The sequence below is a fragment of the Parasteatoda tepidariorum genome, chromosome 7, assembly GCF_982258835.1.
Source record: "Parasteatoda tepidariorum strain Cologne lab strain chromosome 7, Ptep-v5.0, whole genome shotgun sequence".
Classification (NCBI taxonomy): domain Eukaryota; kingdom Metazoa; phylum Arthropoda; class Arachnida; order Araneae; family Theridiidae; genus Parasteatoda; species Parasteatoda tepidariorum.
This window is the reverse complement of record NC_141761.1, coordinates 89,084,955-89,103,195: the sequence shown is the minus strand read 5'-3', so window position 1 is coordinate 89,103,195 and position 18,241 is coordinate 89,084,955. Positions and strand designations below refer to the sequence as shown.

The following is an 18,241-nucleotide window of genomic DNA, read 5'->3' as shown; positions in this document are numbered from 1 at the left end:
ACGAAGGCAAATCTCTCCCAATGCTTGATCCAGGAGTTTTTTTTTTCTGAATTAAGTTCAAAATTACAAGGCTACGGAGTTAAACATTGGTAGTCGTAAACTCAAAATGGGATCGGCTGTTCAATTACAGTTATAAAATAAAATATAAAAACCGTACAATTTTTTGTTAAACAAATAAAGTTGGAAATTGAAATTAGTGAGCTATAACGAATAAAGAACATGCTCTCTAGTAAAAATTTAGTTTAAAAGTTATTGATGGCCAATTTCGTTTATACATGTTTCTTTTCATTATTGAAGCATTCATTATTTAAAAAAGTCATGCTTTTTTTCATATAATGAGAAAAAAAAACGTTCTTTTCATTATTAAAGTAACTAATACTAAAAATATAATAAAATGTTTTCAAGTGATTTTTTTTAAAATTTGGTATGTAAAAATACAAGTTTTTTTTATTTATTTTTAACTAACCTATTTTTTATTTATTTTTAACTGCCTTCGAAAATTTATCATTTTTCACTCAGACAATTGTCGTGATTTATTTTCCTGAAAATTAATCTTCAATGATTTTAAATTAGCACTAGTATTATAATAATTCATGTGCTATTTGTAAGAAAATATTCATATTATGTTTGCAACTGTTGTCTATTATACTTCTATAAAGTACTATTCCTACAAACACAAATACAGTAGGGAACCGATTATCCGAAACGATCGGGACCATCGCTATTCCGGATAACTGATTTTTCCGGTTTTCTGAATCACTACAAAAAGCCGTTTTTTTTATTATTAAACCCAACTAAAAAAAAATATTAGGAAATAATCTTAAAAAGAAGAAAAAACGATGAAATAATACAGTAATGATTATTTCTAAAATGATGGTATGGTAAACATCTTTCAAAAAAGAAAAAAAAAATTTAAAATCTTATGAGGAAAAATTTTTTTTTTTTAAAAAATGGTGGGAAAATTCATCGAATTTCGTTCCGGTTTTTTGGTATTCCGGTTTTCTGATTTCCGGATAACGGGTTCTGTACTGTAATAACATATAAAAGCATATTGCATTTACTCAATTGCTAAAAATAAATTTAGTATGGTAGGTTACGTACAATTACACGTTACTGCACTGGTGTATTGGTCGCTTACAATGCACTCTTTCTTAGCCGCCACGTTCCCCAGATCTCTCCCTATTAGATTTGTAGCTTGAGAAGATCGGAAAATATCACGTCTATTCGCCTGCCTCCAGGTGCGACCATGACTGATTTAATACCCCGTAATACAGTTGCTATCGTCTGCATCAGTATAGAGATACTACATAACTAATGAAGCGAATATCGAACATTTGAGGGTAGAACATTCAAAACTTGTTTATATAACCTCTGCATGTTTACATATTTAATGAATACATGTATTACACGAATTATAGTTTATAATTTATTGTTTAATATAGGTAATTCATGTTTTAGAAGGCCCTTTAGTAAATCGGCTTTTTGAGTTATAAAATAAAGCTTCATTAAGCGAATATTATGCTGTTATATATAACTGTTGTAAATTTTCAAGTTATTTTTACAACTGTTGAGAGTTAATACTAGACTTTATGACTGTTAGATTTAATTGAAATCCTTCTGTACAATGTTACTAATACAGTACGTTCAGTATGAAAATGACACAAAATCTCAAAATTGAGAAAAGCCATAGTTATGTGAAATGTTAAGCGCGTTCTGTTTTAATGTTTGTAAAGTCATTCCAACTCTGCATTGCTTAGGTAAAAAAGAAAAAAAAAACGAAAATCGAAAATTATAAATCAAATATAATTATTTTAATATGGGTGTAAAAATTTCGCAAATTGGCGATGTTTTTTTATTTTTTTTTATTTGAAAAGTTTAAGTTAAAACTTAGCTTTTAAATAGTTAAAAAAATTTTTACGGGTTATTTACTAAATGTCAGTGGTGATATCCAGCTCTTTACTAAATTCAAAATAGTAATCATAATTTAGTATAATTCATTTATTGTTGGGAACACCTTTTAAAAAAACAAAACCATGTGTGAGATGTTTAATGATCGTCATTGTTAGAAAGTATATTTTTAAGAATGAATTTTGTATCTTTCACAAACTGAGACAACCGATTCGCTAATAATATATTCTTTGTTCGAAAAAAGAAAAAAAAAAGATTAATTAATGGAGCATTTATGCAAGCGTATTGTTCCTTCATGAAGCGTTCTTCAGAACATTTTTAGTCGTAAGTGATTTAACTTTTCTTGCTAAGCTGTGAGAAATGAATCCTTACCGCTGGCTGTCGAACACAAATTTATAATTTTTGCAATCGAAATTTTTTTTTAAAAAAGTGAATGAGTAGTAAGTGATCTGTAAAAACTTTAAATGCATTTTATTTATTGTGCCTCAAATATTTTTAGGTTTATTGAATACACATTATATTATAACACATTCATAAAAATAAAACTAAATTCATCGAATTAACATTTAAAAAAAAAAAAAATTCGAGAATAGTTGAGAAATTATTCTTCTCGTATATATCAAACAAATTCTTATCTTGGTGATGTATGTCAGAATGTATTCTTATTACTGTAAAAATAACGAGTGATCCTGTTCTTGACGGGATTTCGGAGTGTTCTGTTGTTGTTAAATTTCCAGATTATAGTACTGTTATCGTCGAAATTTGTGATTATGGTCCTGTTGTCAATAATATTTCCATTTATGATCCTATTCTCCTGTTATCAATGATACTGCTGATTGTAATCGCGTTGTTGATGAGATTCCTGATTATGGTCCTGTTTTCTATAAGATTCTAAGATTCCCAATTATGGTTCTGTTGTCATTGATATTCCCAATTATTATTCTGTTGTCAATGGTTTTCCCAATTTTGGTTCTGTTATTGATGAGATTTTTTAATTATGGTCTTGTTGCTAACCAGACATTCATTTGTGAAATGTTTTTAGTTTTCACCATGTCAAAGTAGGGATAGTTTCATTCGGAAGTTTTTTTTGAAATTTAAGTGAACTCTGAATTTTAGAATTACCTTGCCTTCCTTACTGTAAATATAACAAGTTATTCTGTTTTTGCCGGAATTTCCAGATTATGGTTCTGCTGTTGTTAAATTTCCAGATTATAGTTCGGTTATCATCGAAATTTGTGATTATGGTCCTGTTGTCAATGATATTTCCATTTATGATCCTATTGTACTGTTATCAATGATTGTAATCGCGTTGTTGATGAGGAGATTCCTGATTATGGTCCTGTTTTCTATAAGATGTCCAATTATGCTTCTGTTTTCATTGGTATTATCAATTATTGTTTTGTTGTCAATGGTTTTCCCAATTTTGGATCTGTTATCGATGAGATTTTTTAATTATGAGACTTTTTAATTATAACCATTCATTCCATTCCTTCATTCTTCCTTCATTTCCTTGAACATTGAATTTTAGAATTACCCTGCCTTCCGAGTGAGTAAGGAAGCTTAAATTAAATTCGGCTCGTGACAAGATGGATACATTCCAGTCGCATTAGTTAAATTAATCGGTCACTTTTATGTCCACTTAAGTGCTATTTTATTTATTTTTAAACCTTGGTAATAATTCCTTACAGTTTCGACAAATCTTTACTTTTTTCCTAATTTAAATATTAAGTTCCAACTCATAGTGCACACTGTTTCTATATACTTTTTTTTTTTCTTCACCAAGATTTTCTGTTATAACAAAACACACTGTACACTATTTTTTTTGTTGTATTTACATTGAACATCAGTTTTTATTTTTATTTCATAATGAATATACGTTTAAAATTTTTGTACTTTTTTGCAATATACAAAATATTCTAAACACATTCTAGGTATTCTCATCTATAATAATTTCCTCTTTTTGTTAATAAACGTGATAGCTCGTCTTTTAGGAATGTTCTTTTTGCTCGAATGACTACACATTTTCTCGAAAAATTTTGCCATTGACGTTTTAGGCGGCGCAATTCATTTTTGAAGTTATGTCTTTGTGATAGAATGAAGTATCTCGTACATTACATTCGATTCGTCTTACAGTTTATAACTAAGAAAAATTTTAGTCACTTTTTTTTTGACGAGCATTAGGGTAATATTAAATTTAGACGAAAGGCCGGTGGGGCTGTCTGAATTATTAAATATTCATTTTAAATAACCCTGTATGTTTCGAAAAATATCTGAACTGAAATATATAAAAAAAAAATGAAATTGTATCTTTTTTAATATTTATTTTATAAAAAAGTTTCTAAATATTTTTAAAGCGTTGTTTTTTTAGAAGGGAAAAAACGATAAGAAAACTATTTCCTCTTAGATAATATTATTAAATTATTATTTTTTTCAATTTCAATGAAATCATATGTGATAATTCGACAAAAACGAAATAGTAACTTGATGCTTTCAGCTAGACAGATTTAATTTTTTATTCATATCTATCGAATTCAATCGCCGGAATCGGAATTTTGCACTTTTTTTTTATGAAATATTCATAATTGAATATTCTATTCAAGATAACAGAAATTTAAAATTTCTTAAGAATCTATTGAATTATTTTTTGCTAAAATAACTATTGTTATTTTGAAATTTTTTTTTCCTTCTAGCTGAATTAAATTAAAAATAGTGAGATTTTATTTTAAAGAATATTTTTCTACATATAAAAAGGAAGTTAAACAGCCTTTTTCTTTCATTTTCTGGATTATTTTTGTAAACATAATTTCAGTTTGTTTGATCATGTGAGTAGGTGTTATGTTTTAGCAGGATTTGTTACTAGTATCGTTTTCTCAAAATGATTTTTCTCACTTTTTTTTATTATATTTAAATTGTGTAGCACTCTCAAAGAATTTTGTGATAGTAAAATTTCTATCTCTGTCACTTGTTTCATAATCTCCGGATTCGATGCTGAAGTATCGAGCTCGTTTCGTTCTTGATTGTTTCTCGTCTTAGCTTTATGAAACATTGGATTCACAAGTAACGTACCTAAACGCAATCTGGACTTAGGTTTAGGGATGGTGGACTCGTTCCTCAGTTATAGGATATTTTTCGATATCTTTTTTCTCTCGTTAAGTTAAATTTTTACTTTCTAAATTTTATCAGATGAAAGAATATTCTAACAGTTAAAAAAAACTGGTGAGCTATTTTTTGTTTTGACGAAATGCGCAGTGTTTTATTTTGAAATTGAAAATGAGTACTAATTTCGTAAAGGCTTCATACAGTATTGTTGGTCTATTGCAATTGCACTAAGATTGTAATTACAGGATTGTTATTCATACTATTTATTGCTTAAATTCCAAAAAAATTAATTAAAATAAAAACATCCGATTTCAAATGAATGATACACTTTCTAAAATTTCAAATACCTTCAAAATTAGGTGTCAGATTTCATAGTAAAATTGTATCATGCTTGTAACGAAATAAATAACACTTAAACATTTAGAAACAGCATTTCAAGAACTGTTTTAATGCTATTTATCAATAATAACAATCCTTTTTAAGCAACAAAAGATAGATTCTTCCTATCATTTAGTCTTGAGTTGGAATGACTGCAATAATGTTTGTATATTTGTTCTTTCTTAATCTTGCTTGGCATGATCTGTGAGTCGCGTAATTCTAGGATTGAGATGTAAACATAGTACTGGCTGGTGTTGGTTACTAAGCAACCTATTCTAGTAATTGGACCGTCTCGAAATTGCTCCTTGTTTAGGGGCCACACCCGACAAAATTATGCTTACATTACCATTTATAACCACCACTTGATTATCATATTATATCAATGAACCTCCCTCAGCCAGATTTTGTTTTGTTCCTTAATTTGGAAATTTGTTCTATATGAATCTGGAAGTTTGATAATTTTTTCTGTGAGTTAAAAAGGAATAAAAATAGGAACGATTCGAAATGTGGAAAATCTTGATACTCACATAGTTGTTTTAGTGAATGTTCGAAACATTTATTATACCCCATTTTATAATGATGATATCCGAAGGATATTAATATTTTAAAAGCAGAGAAAAAGCGCAATCGAAATCTAACGACACTTTGGAGGACTGGAAATATCGGAACCGTTTGGATTGCTAAAGTAAACAAATATTTGAAAGTCAATTATTAGAAACACCTCTTGAGTTCCATACGGCAATCAAACTGGTTTTGACCTTTGTTATTCCTTACATCTTCTCTAATGATTCGACGAATTTTGATAGCGTTTTTGTTTCTTGTTTAATTGTTGATTTGAAACTCTTAATGTGAGTATTTCGTTACTTCATTTTTTTTTTTTTTTACTATGATTTTAGAATTCTATTTTAAAAGTGGTGATTAAGAAACAAAATGTATAAAGGATATATACCTTGAGCTCAATATACAGTACACTCTCGATTATCCGTGCGCGGATTATCCAGTTTACGGATTTTCCGTGCTCATTCCGGAGTCACACAAAAAATATAAAGAGAAACATTTTCAAGATTAAAAAAATTTGATTCATGAAGTTATAACACTACGAAATTTTTGGAAGCAATATTCGTTATTGGATTGTAGTATTACAATCCAATACATGTAGTATTACAGTATATGGAATATCAGCAGCATGGTCAAAGCTAAAATCGTCTACGTTATCACGATCTTGGAGAAAGATCATACCGCTTGATGAACAATCCGCTTCAGATGTTCAAGAAAAATATGATAACAGTATTCTTGAACAAGCAAAAGAAATCTAAGGTTTCGAAATTCTTGATGAAGAAAATTTAGAAGATTGGTTTCAAAGTGATGCATGTGAGCCTGGCTTCCAGTATTTGACTGATGAAGACATCTTTATGTTGTTAAATCAAATAGTAATGATAGTAACTGATGCAGAAGATGTAGTAAATGAATGAAATACAATTTCTTATTCTGCTGCTCTGTGGAAACTTTATTAGATTATATGGGAGGATTTGATTACAGTGACATTACTGCGGTTCGTAAAATATGTGTATCGATGTATGGCGAAGACACATTACACATTTTTAATAAGGAAAATTCCTAGTTTGATGTTATGCATGCAAATGTTAGTAATTTTTATATTTTTTGTACTGATATTGAATTTTTCTTTAATAAAAGGAGTTTTCGGATTATCCGTGTTTTTCGATTTTCCGTGCGACCTGTCCGGTGATTAACCCGGATAATCGGGAGTGCACTGTACTTAGACGCATTCTTGAAGGCAATGTACCTTGGCACTTGAGTACCTTGACACATTCCTGAGGACAGTATATTTTGGTATTAAGGACCTTGACACATTCCTGAGGACAGTATATTTTGGCACTTGAGGACCTTGGCACATTCCTGAGCACACTATATCTTGGCACTTGAGAACCTTGACACATTCCTGAGGACAATACATCTTGGCACTTGAGAACCCAGACACCTTCCTGAGACTATATACTTTGGCACATTACACCAATCAATGATTTATAAAAAGAAATATCTTGAGCTTAGTACCTAAAATTTGTTTTAATTTTTACGAACTTTTTTTTTAGTTGGAAGATGGGTAGAAATTTTTCAAAATTTTACCTGTTGTTAAGAATTAACCATTAATTTGAACTTCTGCCCGTATTAATGACCGAATTTATATATTATAAATACTAATGAACTCGATGAGAAATGATTAAATGAACAAACGCATAACGCACGAAGGAAAATAGCTTCCCAGTGGCAACCTTTCTTCTTGACCCCATGTAACCTTTACTGTTAAGCGCATTTATGCAAACAAAGCCCTGTTAGAGTTTTTTTTTCTCTTTCCTGAAGTTATAAACAAATGGTTACATAAATCATAGGCTAAAAAATAGCTTCTCATTGATATTTAAAAATTAATGTATTTAGTGGGATGTATACTTCCCACTACCTAATAAAAGTATTAATAAGTTTTGACTGTATAATTCTGCTGTTCAACGACTTTTTATAAAATGAAAAATCATATTTTCGTAATTAACTTTCTATCAATTTTAAAACGGGATTAACTTTGTATCAATTTTAAAAGTACCTTTCATTTTTACGGATACAATTTTCGTAATTAACTTTGTATCAATTTTAAAAGTACCTTTCATTTTTACGGATACAATTTTCGTAATTAACTTTGTATCAATTTTAAAAGTACCTTTTTTTTACCGTTAAAATTTTCTAGATTAACTTTGTATCAATTTAAAAAAAATACTCTTCATTTTTACCTATACAGTTACAAATAACATTAAAATGGTTCTTTAAATATATCGATCAATCCTATATAATTCTTTGTAGCTTAGCCGATTCCGTAACCTTTAACTTATCCTCCTCTAAATCTTATTTATTTCCCCAAAATCGTTACTTCTTTGTGTAACTGCATTGTTGTTCGAAAGTATAAGATTACATTCCCACATTGCTGAACAAGCACTATAGCGACGCATGCAACTACACATCCTTGGATGTTTAACCATGAGTTATGGCCATAGGAAGGATATTGGTTTTCGCTTTTTTTTATGCTTTGTAAATCTCTCTCGTGTTATTGTCTCATAAAAATTGGTTACTTATCCGAAACCATTACTGCTCGATCTGGGTTTTTTTTTTTATATATATATATTCTTTGGTTCATCTGTGAGAGATTTTCGGGGATTTGGGATGCTGAAAGGTTATTTCAAAATAAATGTGCATATTTAAATTTGCAATATTTTATGAGTTTTTAGGTATCCGTAAATCTCGATCAAATAAAGAACTGAAAGTTCTTTTTTAAGGTCACAGATTCGAGTTGTAGCATTAAATTTGCGTGTATTATTTGGGTACTGGCTTAGGTCTTTAAGACCAGCGACCAATATTTGGTTAAAATTTATCACTTTAAAAATAATATTTTAAGAACATTTGTATGTTTTTACAAAGCGATTATCCACGTTGCTGATCAGTTATCTTAAATTAAGTAAATATTTAAATTTGGAATATTTTTTATGTAACTTAACTTATGAGTTTTCGTATATCCGTAAATCTCGTGATCAAACAAAGATATTTTACTTTTATATTTATTATTGTTTTTGTATCCCTTTTTATATTTGTTCCTACCTTGCTATTTGAAATAAGCAATATTTTTCAGTAACCCAATTTTTTGTTGATTGATTTCTCAGTAACTATCTTTTCAGGATAATCTATTTTTAACTCGCACAAGATATTTTTATGACTATCCACTATTTTATCGCGTGCAATATCGTTCACTCTCGTAGCAATTTTTTAAATGATAACATAAATAAATAAAAAATTGTTGCATACAAATACTTGATCTTGTCTTATTCAGGTGTGGGGATTTCAAATATGAAAATAGTTTTGCTCCTAAAGCGACAGATTTTTAAATGATTTAATTGACATTATAATTAATTTAATTGACATTATAATTAATTTAATTGACATTATAATTAATTTAATTGACATTATAATTAATTTAATTGACATTATAATTAATTTAATTGATATTTTTAAATGATAATATTAGTCTAATTTTCGTCGAAATGTAAAACGTTACATAAAACAAGGAAACGTATAAAGGTCACGACAAACTTCCAGGGGAGTTGGGGCACATCATCAGGATCTCATTTTATAACCGTCATTGAACAACCGGCCCAATTTAGGGTTTACGGCTACTAATGTTCAACTCCATAGCCTCGTAATTTTGAACCTAATCCAAAAGACAAGGGAACTCCTGGAATCCATGCCCGAAAATGTCAACGTATGCGACCAGGGACCCGTCCTATTATAAACTTTAGCCCGTCGTACGACCTATTGTGATTTGTTGAGAAACACACGGGGGGAAAAAACAGTTCATTATAGGAGCAGCGTCTCTAGCGTTGTATGACGACATTTTTAGCCATGGGTTCCTATGCACAGTTTTAATCATGATGTTGTGCACCAACTCCCCTAAAAGTTTTTCGCAACATTTATGTGACCCCCTGTTGTAGGTAACGTTTTCAAACTTGTACATTTCGACCAAAAATGTCATTAAAAAAATTAATAAACAAATAAAAAGCTGAACCTTGGATTCAAAAAATTATTGCAGATTTGAAATTAGTGACGCGAAAATATCCAAGATTCGTTAAAACAAAAATTGCAAGTTACAGAAAAAAAATCATTAAATTTGTACCCCAGTGTAATCCGATATTCTATCTCGTGCAAGGGCAGTCTATAGTTTTAAACATATGCCAAATAACGCAATAGCAATGTTTTCTGCATAAACCATATGTGTAAGATGGTACATTGTTTCAATTGTTGGCACAGTCTCACCTACACCTACGATCGCGATGTAAAACAAATAAATTGTATAAAAAAGAACTAAAATTAAAGAATGTTTCTAGTTGTAGTTGAAGTGATGCCATCGTAGGTATATCACAGCGTTTGTCGCTTTAGAAGCCAATCAGGTTCGACACACATGCGTGACGTCGCTTACAGCTATCCAATTGAATTTGATTTAAATCACATGGTTAGATATAATCACTTCACTTCTTTTCAAGTTAAGTGTTATCTATCTAATTATTTATTTTTCTTCCAGCTCCCTCTTCACGCAGATCCTCTTTGTGATAAGATAGATATAGAAGATTTAGGTATGAAATTTTTATTTTAATACTTCATTTAATATATAGAGAAATCAGAGCAATTTTCCGTGAACGAATTAAAAGTTGTTAAAATTTCATACTTGTTAATAAAAAAAAATTTTTTTAATTTTTAGGTGAAGATGAAAATTTAGTCTTTGTTAAGTTTTTCAAGTGTTACCGTTGTTACGATTTGATTCCAGTTAGTGCCAAACTTGTAATATTTGATACTCAATTGTTGGTAAGTTGAATTCATTTCATTTTATATGCCTTTTCATATGTCTTGACACTAAATTTTGTAATTTTAATGTGAGTTTGAGCAAATTAAACTTTCTTACTTTAACAAACATTCATCGTCTCAAAGTTGCGCTTGTTTTCTATTATCATTGAAAAATCACTGATTTATATTTATCTAACTTAAGGGATAATTGAACAATTTTAAGCTTATTATTGACTTATAAACCTATCGATTGCCCCAAACATGACCGACGATTTAAAAAAAAAAAAAAAAAAAAAATGCTGCGTTCTGCTAAGGAAAGGAAATAATTTTTTATTCTCTACATTAAAAATTCGTTACGAAATTTACTCACCGATAGCGCTTCTAGCCGAGTGAATTATAAAACAATGTTTATCCAACATTTGCAACATTAGCAAATATTTCGGTTGAAGTAGAATGCCATACAGCAGAAAACATTCTTTTATGTTTTTTCTCATTTATCAATTCTCATCTATGTTGTTTATTAACAAACATAGATTTCCAAGCCAGAGGCCAGAGGTTGAATTATATCACTGAGTGGAATAAATCAATCAATTGTCGTTTGCCCCATTCCTATTGGACGATTTATATTCCAATCCCAATAGTAATCTTATTGGTTGATGTCTGCAACTCATTGATCGTTGATGGATTTCCAGCAGAGAGGTTAGTCATGTGACATTAGCTTAGACATCTGTATTGCAATCAATTTTTAAATTTGGAAAAAATTACTCCGTTTCCAAGGCAGAAGGCAGCAAACTGTACTTTTCTATCTCTTTTTTTTTTTTTTTTTTTTTTTTAAATTTATTTTTCAAATCTTCAATCCTTTTAGAACATTTGGTATTTTAATCTTAAGAGATAGTCTTGTCTTATCAACTGCAATTAATGGCAATATAATTTAATATATCCCTTTACTATAACGACTTACTTTTAGCAGTTTTCAACAGTTCAAAATTTTTTTCAAACTATGGCAACAGTTACTATGAATGAGTCTTTATATGGTGATTAGATTAAATGTATGAAGAAATTTTTTTTGACTTCAGAAACAAAAAAAAAGAGAAAAATTTAATGTTTGAAAATTTATTTTAAAGTGGAAAATTTAAGGAAAAAAAAAACAATCTATTCACCAAAAAGTAAATAAATAAATAAAATAAAGTTTTAATTTAAAAAAGTTATAACTTTATTTTATTTATTTATTTACACTTTGCTTAATAAGGTAATTTAAGCATTCCATGCCATCTCGTTTTTACGCAAAAATATATTTGGTTAATTAAACTGTGTTAAAGAAAATCAGAATTTATATTAGAATAATAATATATTATATGAAAAAAAGAATAATAGAATTTATAAAAAAGAAGAAAACCGAAATTTTTAAACAAAAAGTTTTATTTGTATAAAGTTTTTAAAAAGAATGTGTCAGAGAATAAACAAAGGACTAGAAAACGAGATTGAAGAAAAAAAGGTAGCTTTGAAAACATTACGGAGTGATTTTTCTGTTTTCTATGTTAATTAAAATTTAAGGCTAATTTTTAACGTTTTAAAAAAAGTTTTTTAAGTTCTTTATTTATTTTTATTCTTCCAGGTTAAGAAGGCATTCTTTGCTTTAGTTCACAATGGTAATGTATCACATTCTTTTTTTTTTCTTTCACAATATTTTATAAATATCAACATTGTATTTTTGTTCATGATGCTACTCACTGAAATCAAACATCCCAAAAATCTTTTGATCTAATTAAATAAAATAAAAAAAATAATTAATAATCTTCTTTAAAAATGTTTTATTTCTCTTTGAGAAATACTTGATCGATTCCTTTCAAATTTGGGAGTATTTCATTTAAATTCCCCCATATATAAGATCAAAAATCAGAATCAATCTAAAAAATATTTGTTTATTTGTTTTTATGTATGCATAATTAATTTAAAATATTACTTATTAATTACTCAACGTTTTTAAGGTAAATCCCTTTAAGCTTGAGATTGTATCTTAATAAGTGAAAATCAGACTATTTGATCAAAAATTGCACAGTTTTTTTTTCTTTGGTACGAATCGTCATTTATATACTATGAAAACGTTACTCATATTTGTTCTGTTAAAATTCATCGTAATTTTTTTTTCTTTTCCTCGTAGGAGTTCGAGCAGCACCTCTATGGGACTCGGCTTCACAATCTTTTGTTGGTATGTTTATAATACTTCTAATATTCTAATCATTGTATGTAAAAAATATAGTTTTACATGGTGTTCTGTAACCACGATCTTTAATGTATATTTTTTGAATGTCATCATTTTTGGTAAGGGTTCAAAAAATATTTATAATAAAGGTAGTGATTAGGAACACCCTTTATATGCAGAGTGTGGCATAAAGACCCGAACAAAAAAATTTCTTTTTATATAACTTTATTAAAAATAAATAAACAAAACATAACTCATAATATGAGTGCTTTTACTAATAAATATTTATTCCAGAATGGCTGCCCGTTGCAGTGATGCAGAGGCGCAATTCCTTATTGTAATTCTTTTATCGTTAATCTATTCCATCCTCACTGAAGCTGTTGCTTTAAAGAGTTCAAACTTATGTATAAAAAAATAGCAAATGTCTTACTTGACTATAGTCACGAAAACAATATATATATTATAAAGAGATATATTATAATAATTTAAATGGTCAACAAAAATAAAGGAACTCGCAAATTAGAAAGAAATTAAATAACTTCTATTCTATGATGCAATAATTATTATTTTTTTTTTTTTTTTTGCTGTGCTCTGCAGAAGAAGACTATCTGCAAAAAATATATCGTGATATATAATTAAAATTCTGCCTTCAATTAACTATTCCTAATAAAAGAAAATTATTCTTTATAGTATATTTATAAAATAATGTATTCAAATGTAATGATTCACTCACAATAGAAATAATTAAGCTCTTTAGCGTGAAACAAATGATTTTTCATTTGATAAATTATTTTCAGTGCTTTAATATTTCAGATTATAAGAGAGATTAATTTTTTTTTAACTTTCTGGTAAAATATATACAAATTAAATTTAAATCATTTGTTGAACTGTTTTCACAGCTTCGGTAGTTAATGAGCATTACTTATATTTCTTATCTGTAAAACTGTTACAACTGCATCCATTTCTAAAGTGTTAAAAAACCTAAATGATTGAAAATTCTATTTTTTACTTGTAAAACATATTTTACTGCTTTAGTAGGTTATGAGCTGGAAAACTATGTATGAATAAATTTTAAATTTTTCACTTGTAAAACTGTTTTTCCATAGTCTATGAGCAGGAAAAACTTTTATAACACATTTATAAAACTGTTTCTACTGCATGTAATTTTAATTTGTTAAAAAATATATATGAATGAAAATTAAAATTTTTAATTTGTAAAACAGTTTACAGTTTAAGTAGTTTATGAAAGGTAAAATACATATGAATACTTTAATTTCTCATGTGTGAAACCGCTTCAACCACATGGATTCCTAACATACTAAAGAAAAATTATGAATAAAATATACATTTGTAAAATTATTTTTACACCTTTAGTACTTTATAAACAAGTAAAAACAAAGAAACCTTGTAAACAAAGAAAATACCAGCAAATTTTAAATTTTCAGTAGTAAAACTGTTTTTACTGCTTTAGTAGTCTATTAGTAGTGAAAACGCATATAATTTGTTTTATTTCTCATCTGTTAAACAGTTTTTACTGCCTGCATTGCTAATGTACTGGAAAAATATATATGAATGAAATATATATATAGATAATTTAAAGTGAAAAATATGATATATATATTTTTATGAAAATAATATATGTTATTTTTAAAACTATTTTTGCTTCTTTAGTAGTTTATGAGCAGGTTAAACACTTATGAATATTTCTATTTTTACCGTTAAATTAAATGTAAATTTATTTCATTTCTTCCTATAGTTGAAATTGCTTTTTAACTTACTTTGCCTCTTTATTTATAGGAATGCTGACAATTACAGATTTTATCAATATTTTAAGGACATACTACAAATCACCATTTGTAAGTATAACTTACAATGTTTGCTTTTTGGATAATTTATAATAAATGGATAAAAAGTTGACTGTAAAATTCGATAGTTGGGTTTTAAAGTACTTATCTGGAGTTGGAACTAAGTTTCCAAAAAATATTCCAAAAATAAAAAAGAATTCATAACTCAAAGAATTATTTCAGCATTTGCAATTTTTGAGAATAAAAAAAATGGGCCACAGTGCACATTGTAATAACTTTCCATAGAATTATATTTGTTTATATTTTATTTTGTTTTTACATGATACATTTTTATCTATTTCCATAAATTTTTTCTTTTGCTGGGCCAGGATAGCTTGGTTGGCAGGACACTGGACTTAAGTTCGTGAGAATAGAAGTTCGAATCTGGCTGGCCGAAGACTCCCCATGTAGTAAATGGTGGCTGATGCACGTTAAATCTGTCGGGTCACAAAGTCCCCCATGTTCCCCTAACAAATTATTCCTCTGGGGGTACTGGATTGGAGATTGATCGTTCTCTGGTTCAGGTCTAAATTATGATCTATGGATAGATTTATGAATGAGTCCACTCTATAAACGGGTGTCGTATACTTTTGCTAAAAAAATAATTGAAGATTAGTTATATATAAACATTTAAAATAAATAATTTCAATGGCAATATGGCAAGACAATGTGGGAAATTGGAATCGCGTATTTGAGTATTTACTTTTTAAAGGCAATGATTTTGTTGATTTTTCGGCAATTATTGCTATTAATTCCCCATAGCTTTTAAAATACAATACTTTTAATGCGATGTTATTTATTACAACAACCTACTCTCAAAAACGAAATAATCATTTCCAATTCAGTCTGATTATTCGCAGGATTTCGTTGTCAATCTTTTTTTCTTTTCTTTTTTCGATAATTGCTATTTCATGTTTTTAATTATTTTTTTAATTTGAAAATTATTTGCAAAATGCGATAATATCACCCATAATATTAGAATAAAAAATGTTACATGTTCAATTAAAAAAATATCTACACAGTTTTTTTTTTTTGGTAAACACAGCACTTTTGTTATTTTAAATTAACAACTTATCTGTTTGTTATTATTAAAAGTATATTGCAGAAAGATATTAGTACTAGAGAGTTTTGTTGCAGAAAGCTCGAAAAAATTCAGCCACAGGGCTAGTAGGTAATTATTATAAAAATAAACCTCAACTCTGAAATTAATGCATTGTGTAGGCCATTAAATAATAATTTCATTTAAGCTACATATGAGGCTATTTATTTTTTCACGAAGTATATATACTCAAGTTCGTACATTTCTAAAGTAAAAAAACTATTTACTTACATGTAAACTGTTCTCAAATAATATAGCATCTAATAAATCAAAATAGTTTTTTGAAAATGATCTTATCAAATTCCTAGCTATTTTATTTAAAGAAAAAAGTAGAAAAGAAAATCTGTTTTTCCTCTGCTCAATTTTGATATTGAAATAAAGTAATTAAGATTGCATAGAGACTACCCCCTATGTGGTTCAATTGTATGTGCTTCTCTCTTATCTGATTTATCTAACTTGTAACTTTAATGCTAATATAGAAATTTTGCAGGTGTGCGATAATCACTTTTTGACAGATCCGCTTTCTGTTTTAATCTATCAAGATTTAATTAACAATATTAAAATTTGAAATGTTGAGCGAATACCAAGTAAATGTTGAATAATAACAAAGCTTAAATAACAAATGCTGATATGTTGAGTTTAAATATCAAATATTTTTTTATATTTGAATTTAAGACTGTGACGTCAATTCCTGGTCTCACATTAAAAAAATTTGTAACTATGGTGACTAAACATATTTAAATAATTTTAATATTATTCATATATAATATTTTTTCAAGTTATTTTTGTTTGAAATTCTTTATAGGTTCAAATGGAAGAACTTGAAGAACATAAGCTGGAAACTTGGCGAAGTAAATAATTTGCTTTTATTTTTAAACATATAAAAAAACATTTTTTTATTTGTTTGTTAATCTTTTTTCATCTTTGTTTTGTTTAGGTGTTTTAAAGGAAAAAAGTAAACCTTTAGTTAGCATAGGCCCTGATGCCAGGTGACTACATTTAAATTTTTACTTTTATGTTAAATATTTTTTAAGGAATGTTATAGTTATGTAAAAACCAAGTTATATTTATCTATTTTTTTTCATTTCATTTTACAATATTATATACGAAATTACTTATAAAACAGTTCATTTTAAATGTAATTAATTGTTTTGTTAATGTTTTGAATATATTTTTTCAATAAACTAAGCAGTATTTTATTTTCACTGTTTTCTTCCAAATGTATTTTTTGTTGTCAACTTGATTTTATGAATCAGTTGTTAAATAATATTTAATTAGTGTTAATGCTTTAAATTACATTGATATTGCAGTATTGTAGCACTATTACTCAGAATGGTCAAATTTATAAATTAACTTTTTAAACTATTATTATTAATTAATAAACTATTTTCAATAATTCTGATAATTTTAATCTAGTTTACTGAAGTAATTAGATTTGAATTCAGAAAGTTAAATTTAAACTTCTTTTTTGTTTCTTATATTAATTATATAGATGTGTGTATATATAAATATATATATATAAACACACATACATAATATATACATACATACATTAGTTCTGAGCTTGACATGGTCAGCTGCCAACAGGTTAAGAGAGTTAATACTTGTTTGTGAAATGCAAAACACAGATATTCAAAAACCTGTGATGAAAACACAACAGAAATGATAATTCTGTAAATGTACGGGATTTATCGAGCTGGAAAACGGCACACCATTACAGAAATCTAATTGAACTATGTTTGACCGACATAATTGGTCGCGTACCTTGAAAGTTGTTTTGAGACTGTTAAACCAAAGCTGAACATTTGTTTATGAACCCCTGGACAAAATTGATTGTAGCCCCCTTCTTCAGAAGAAAAATATTTTTTTATTTTTAGTAGAATTTTTGAAGAACCTCCATTCAAAATAGAAGGTTTTATGTTTTGTCATATTTTAGAAAATTCTCTGCAATTTTCTTTTAAAAATTGAGGTATGTTCACTTTTTTTGTAAAGAATTTTGACTAGGCCCTCAGCATTCCCAGAGTTAAGCAACCAATTACTAGTCCTGCAACTCGTGATGAACTAACTCCACATTGATGGCATGTAAAACTGACTTTTTTGCTGCGAGTTTAGGTTCTGTGAAAAGAAAATTTATCAGTTGAGGTACCTTGCACAAAAAAAATAAATAAATTGGGAACCACTGTCCTGTATATTACTATTATTTTACGTAAAGCAAAAATATTGCTTGTACTCGAGCTGGAAAACGGCACACCATTACAGAAATCTAATTGAACTATGTTTGACCGACATAATTGGTCGCGTACCTTGAAAGTTGTTTAG

General features: G+C 28.0%; 1 protein-coding gene across 6 annotated transcripts in view; it reads left to right on the top strand.

The window, feature by feature from the left end:
* LOC107453731 (5'-AMP-activated protein kinase subunit gamma-1) overlaps positions 1–18,241 on the top strand; it is a 369,446-nt gene that overhangs the window by 339,280 nt on the left and 11,925 nt on the right. For all 6 annotated transcript variants that reach the window (XM_016070657.4, XM_087168247.1, XM_071183176.2 and 3 more), the window contains 7 exons: positions 10,517–10,568; positions 10,694–10,797; positions 12,392–12,425; positions 12,938–12,985; positions 14,777–14,835; positions 16,728–16,773; positions 16,860–16,911. In XM_016070657.4, coding sequence (XP_015926143.2) covers positions 10,517–10,568; positions 10,694–10,797; positions 12,392–12,425; positions 12,938–12,985; positions 14,777–14,835; positions 16,728–16,773; positions 16,860–16,911 — 395 coding nt within the window. The remainder of the gene's footprint in view (positions 1–10,516; positions 10,569–10,693; positions 10,798–12,391; positions 12,426–12,937; positions 12,986–14,776; positions 14,836–16,727; positions 16,774–16,859; positions 16,912–18,241) is intronic.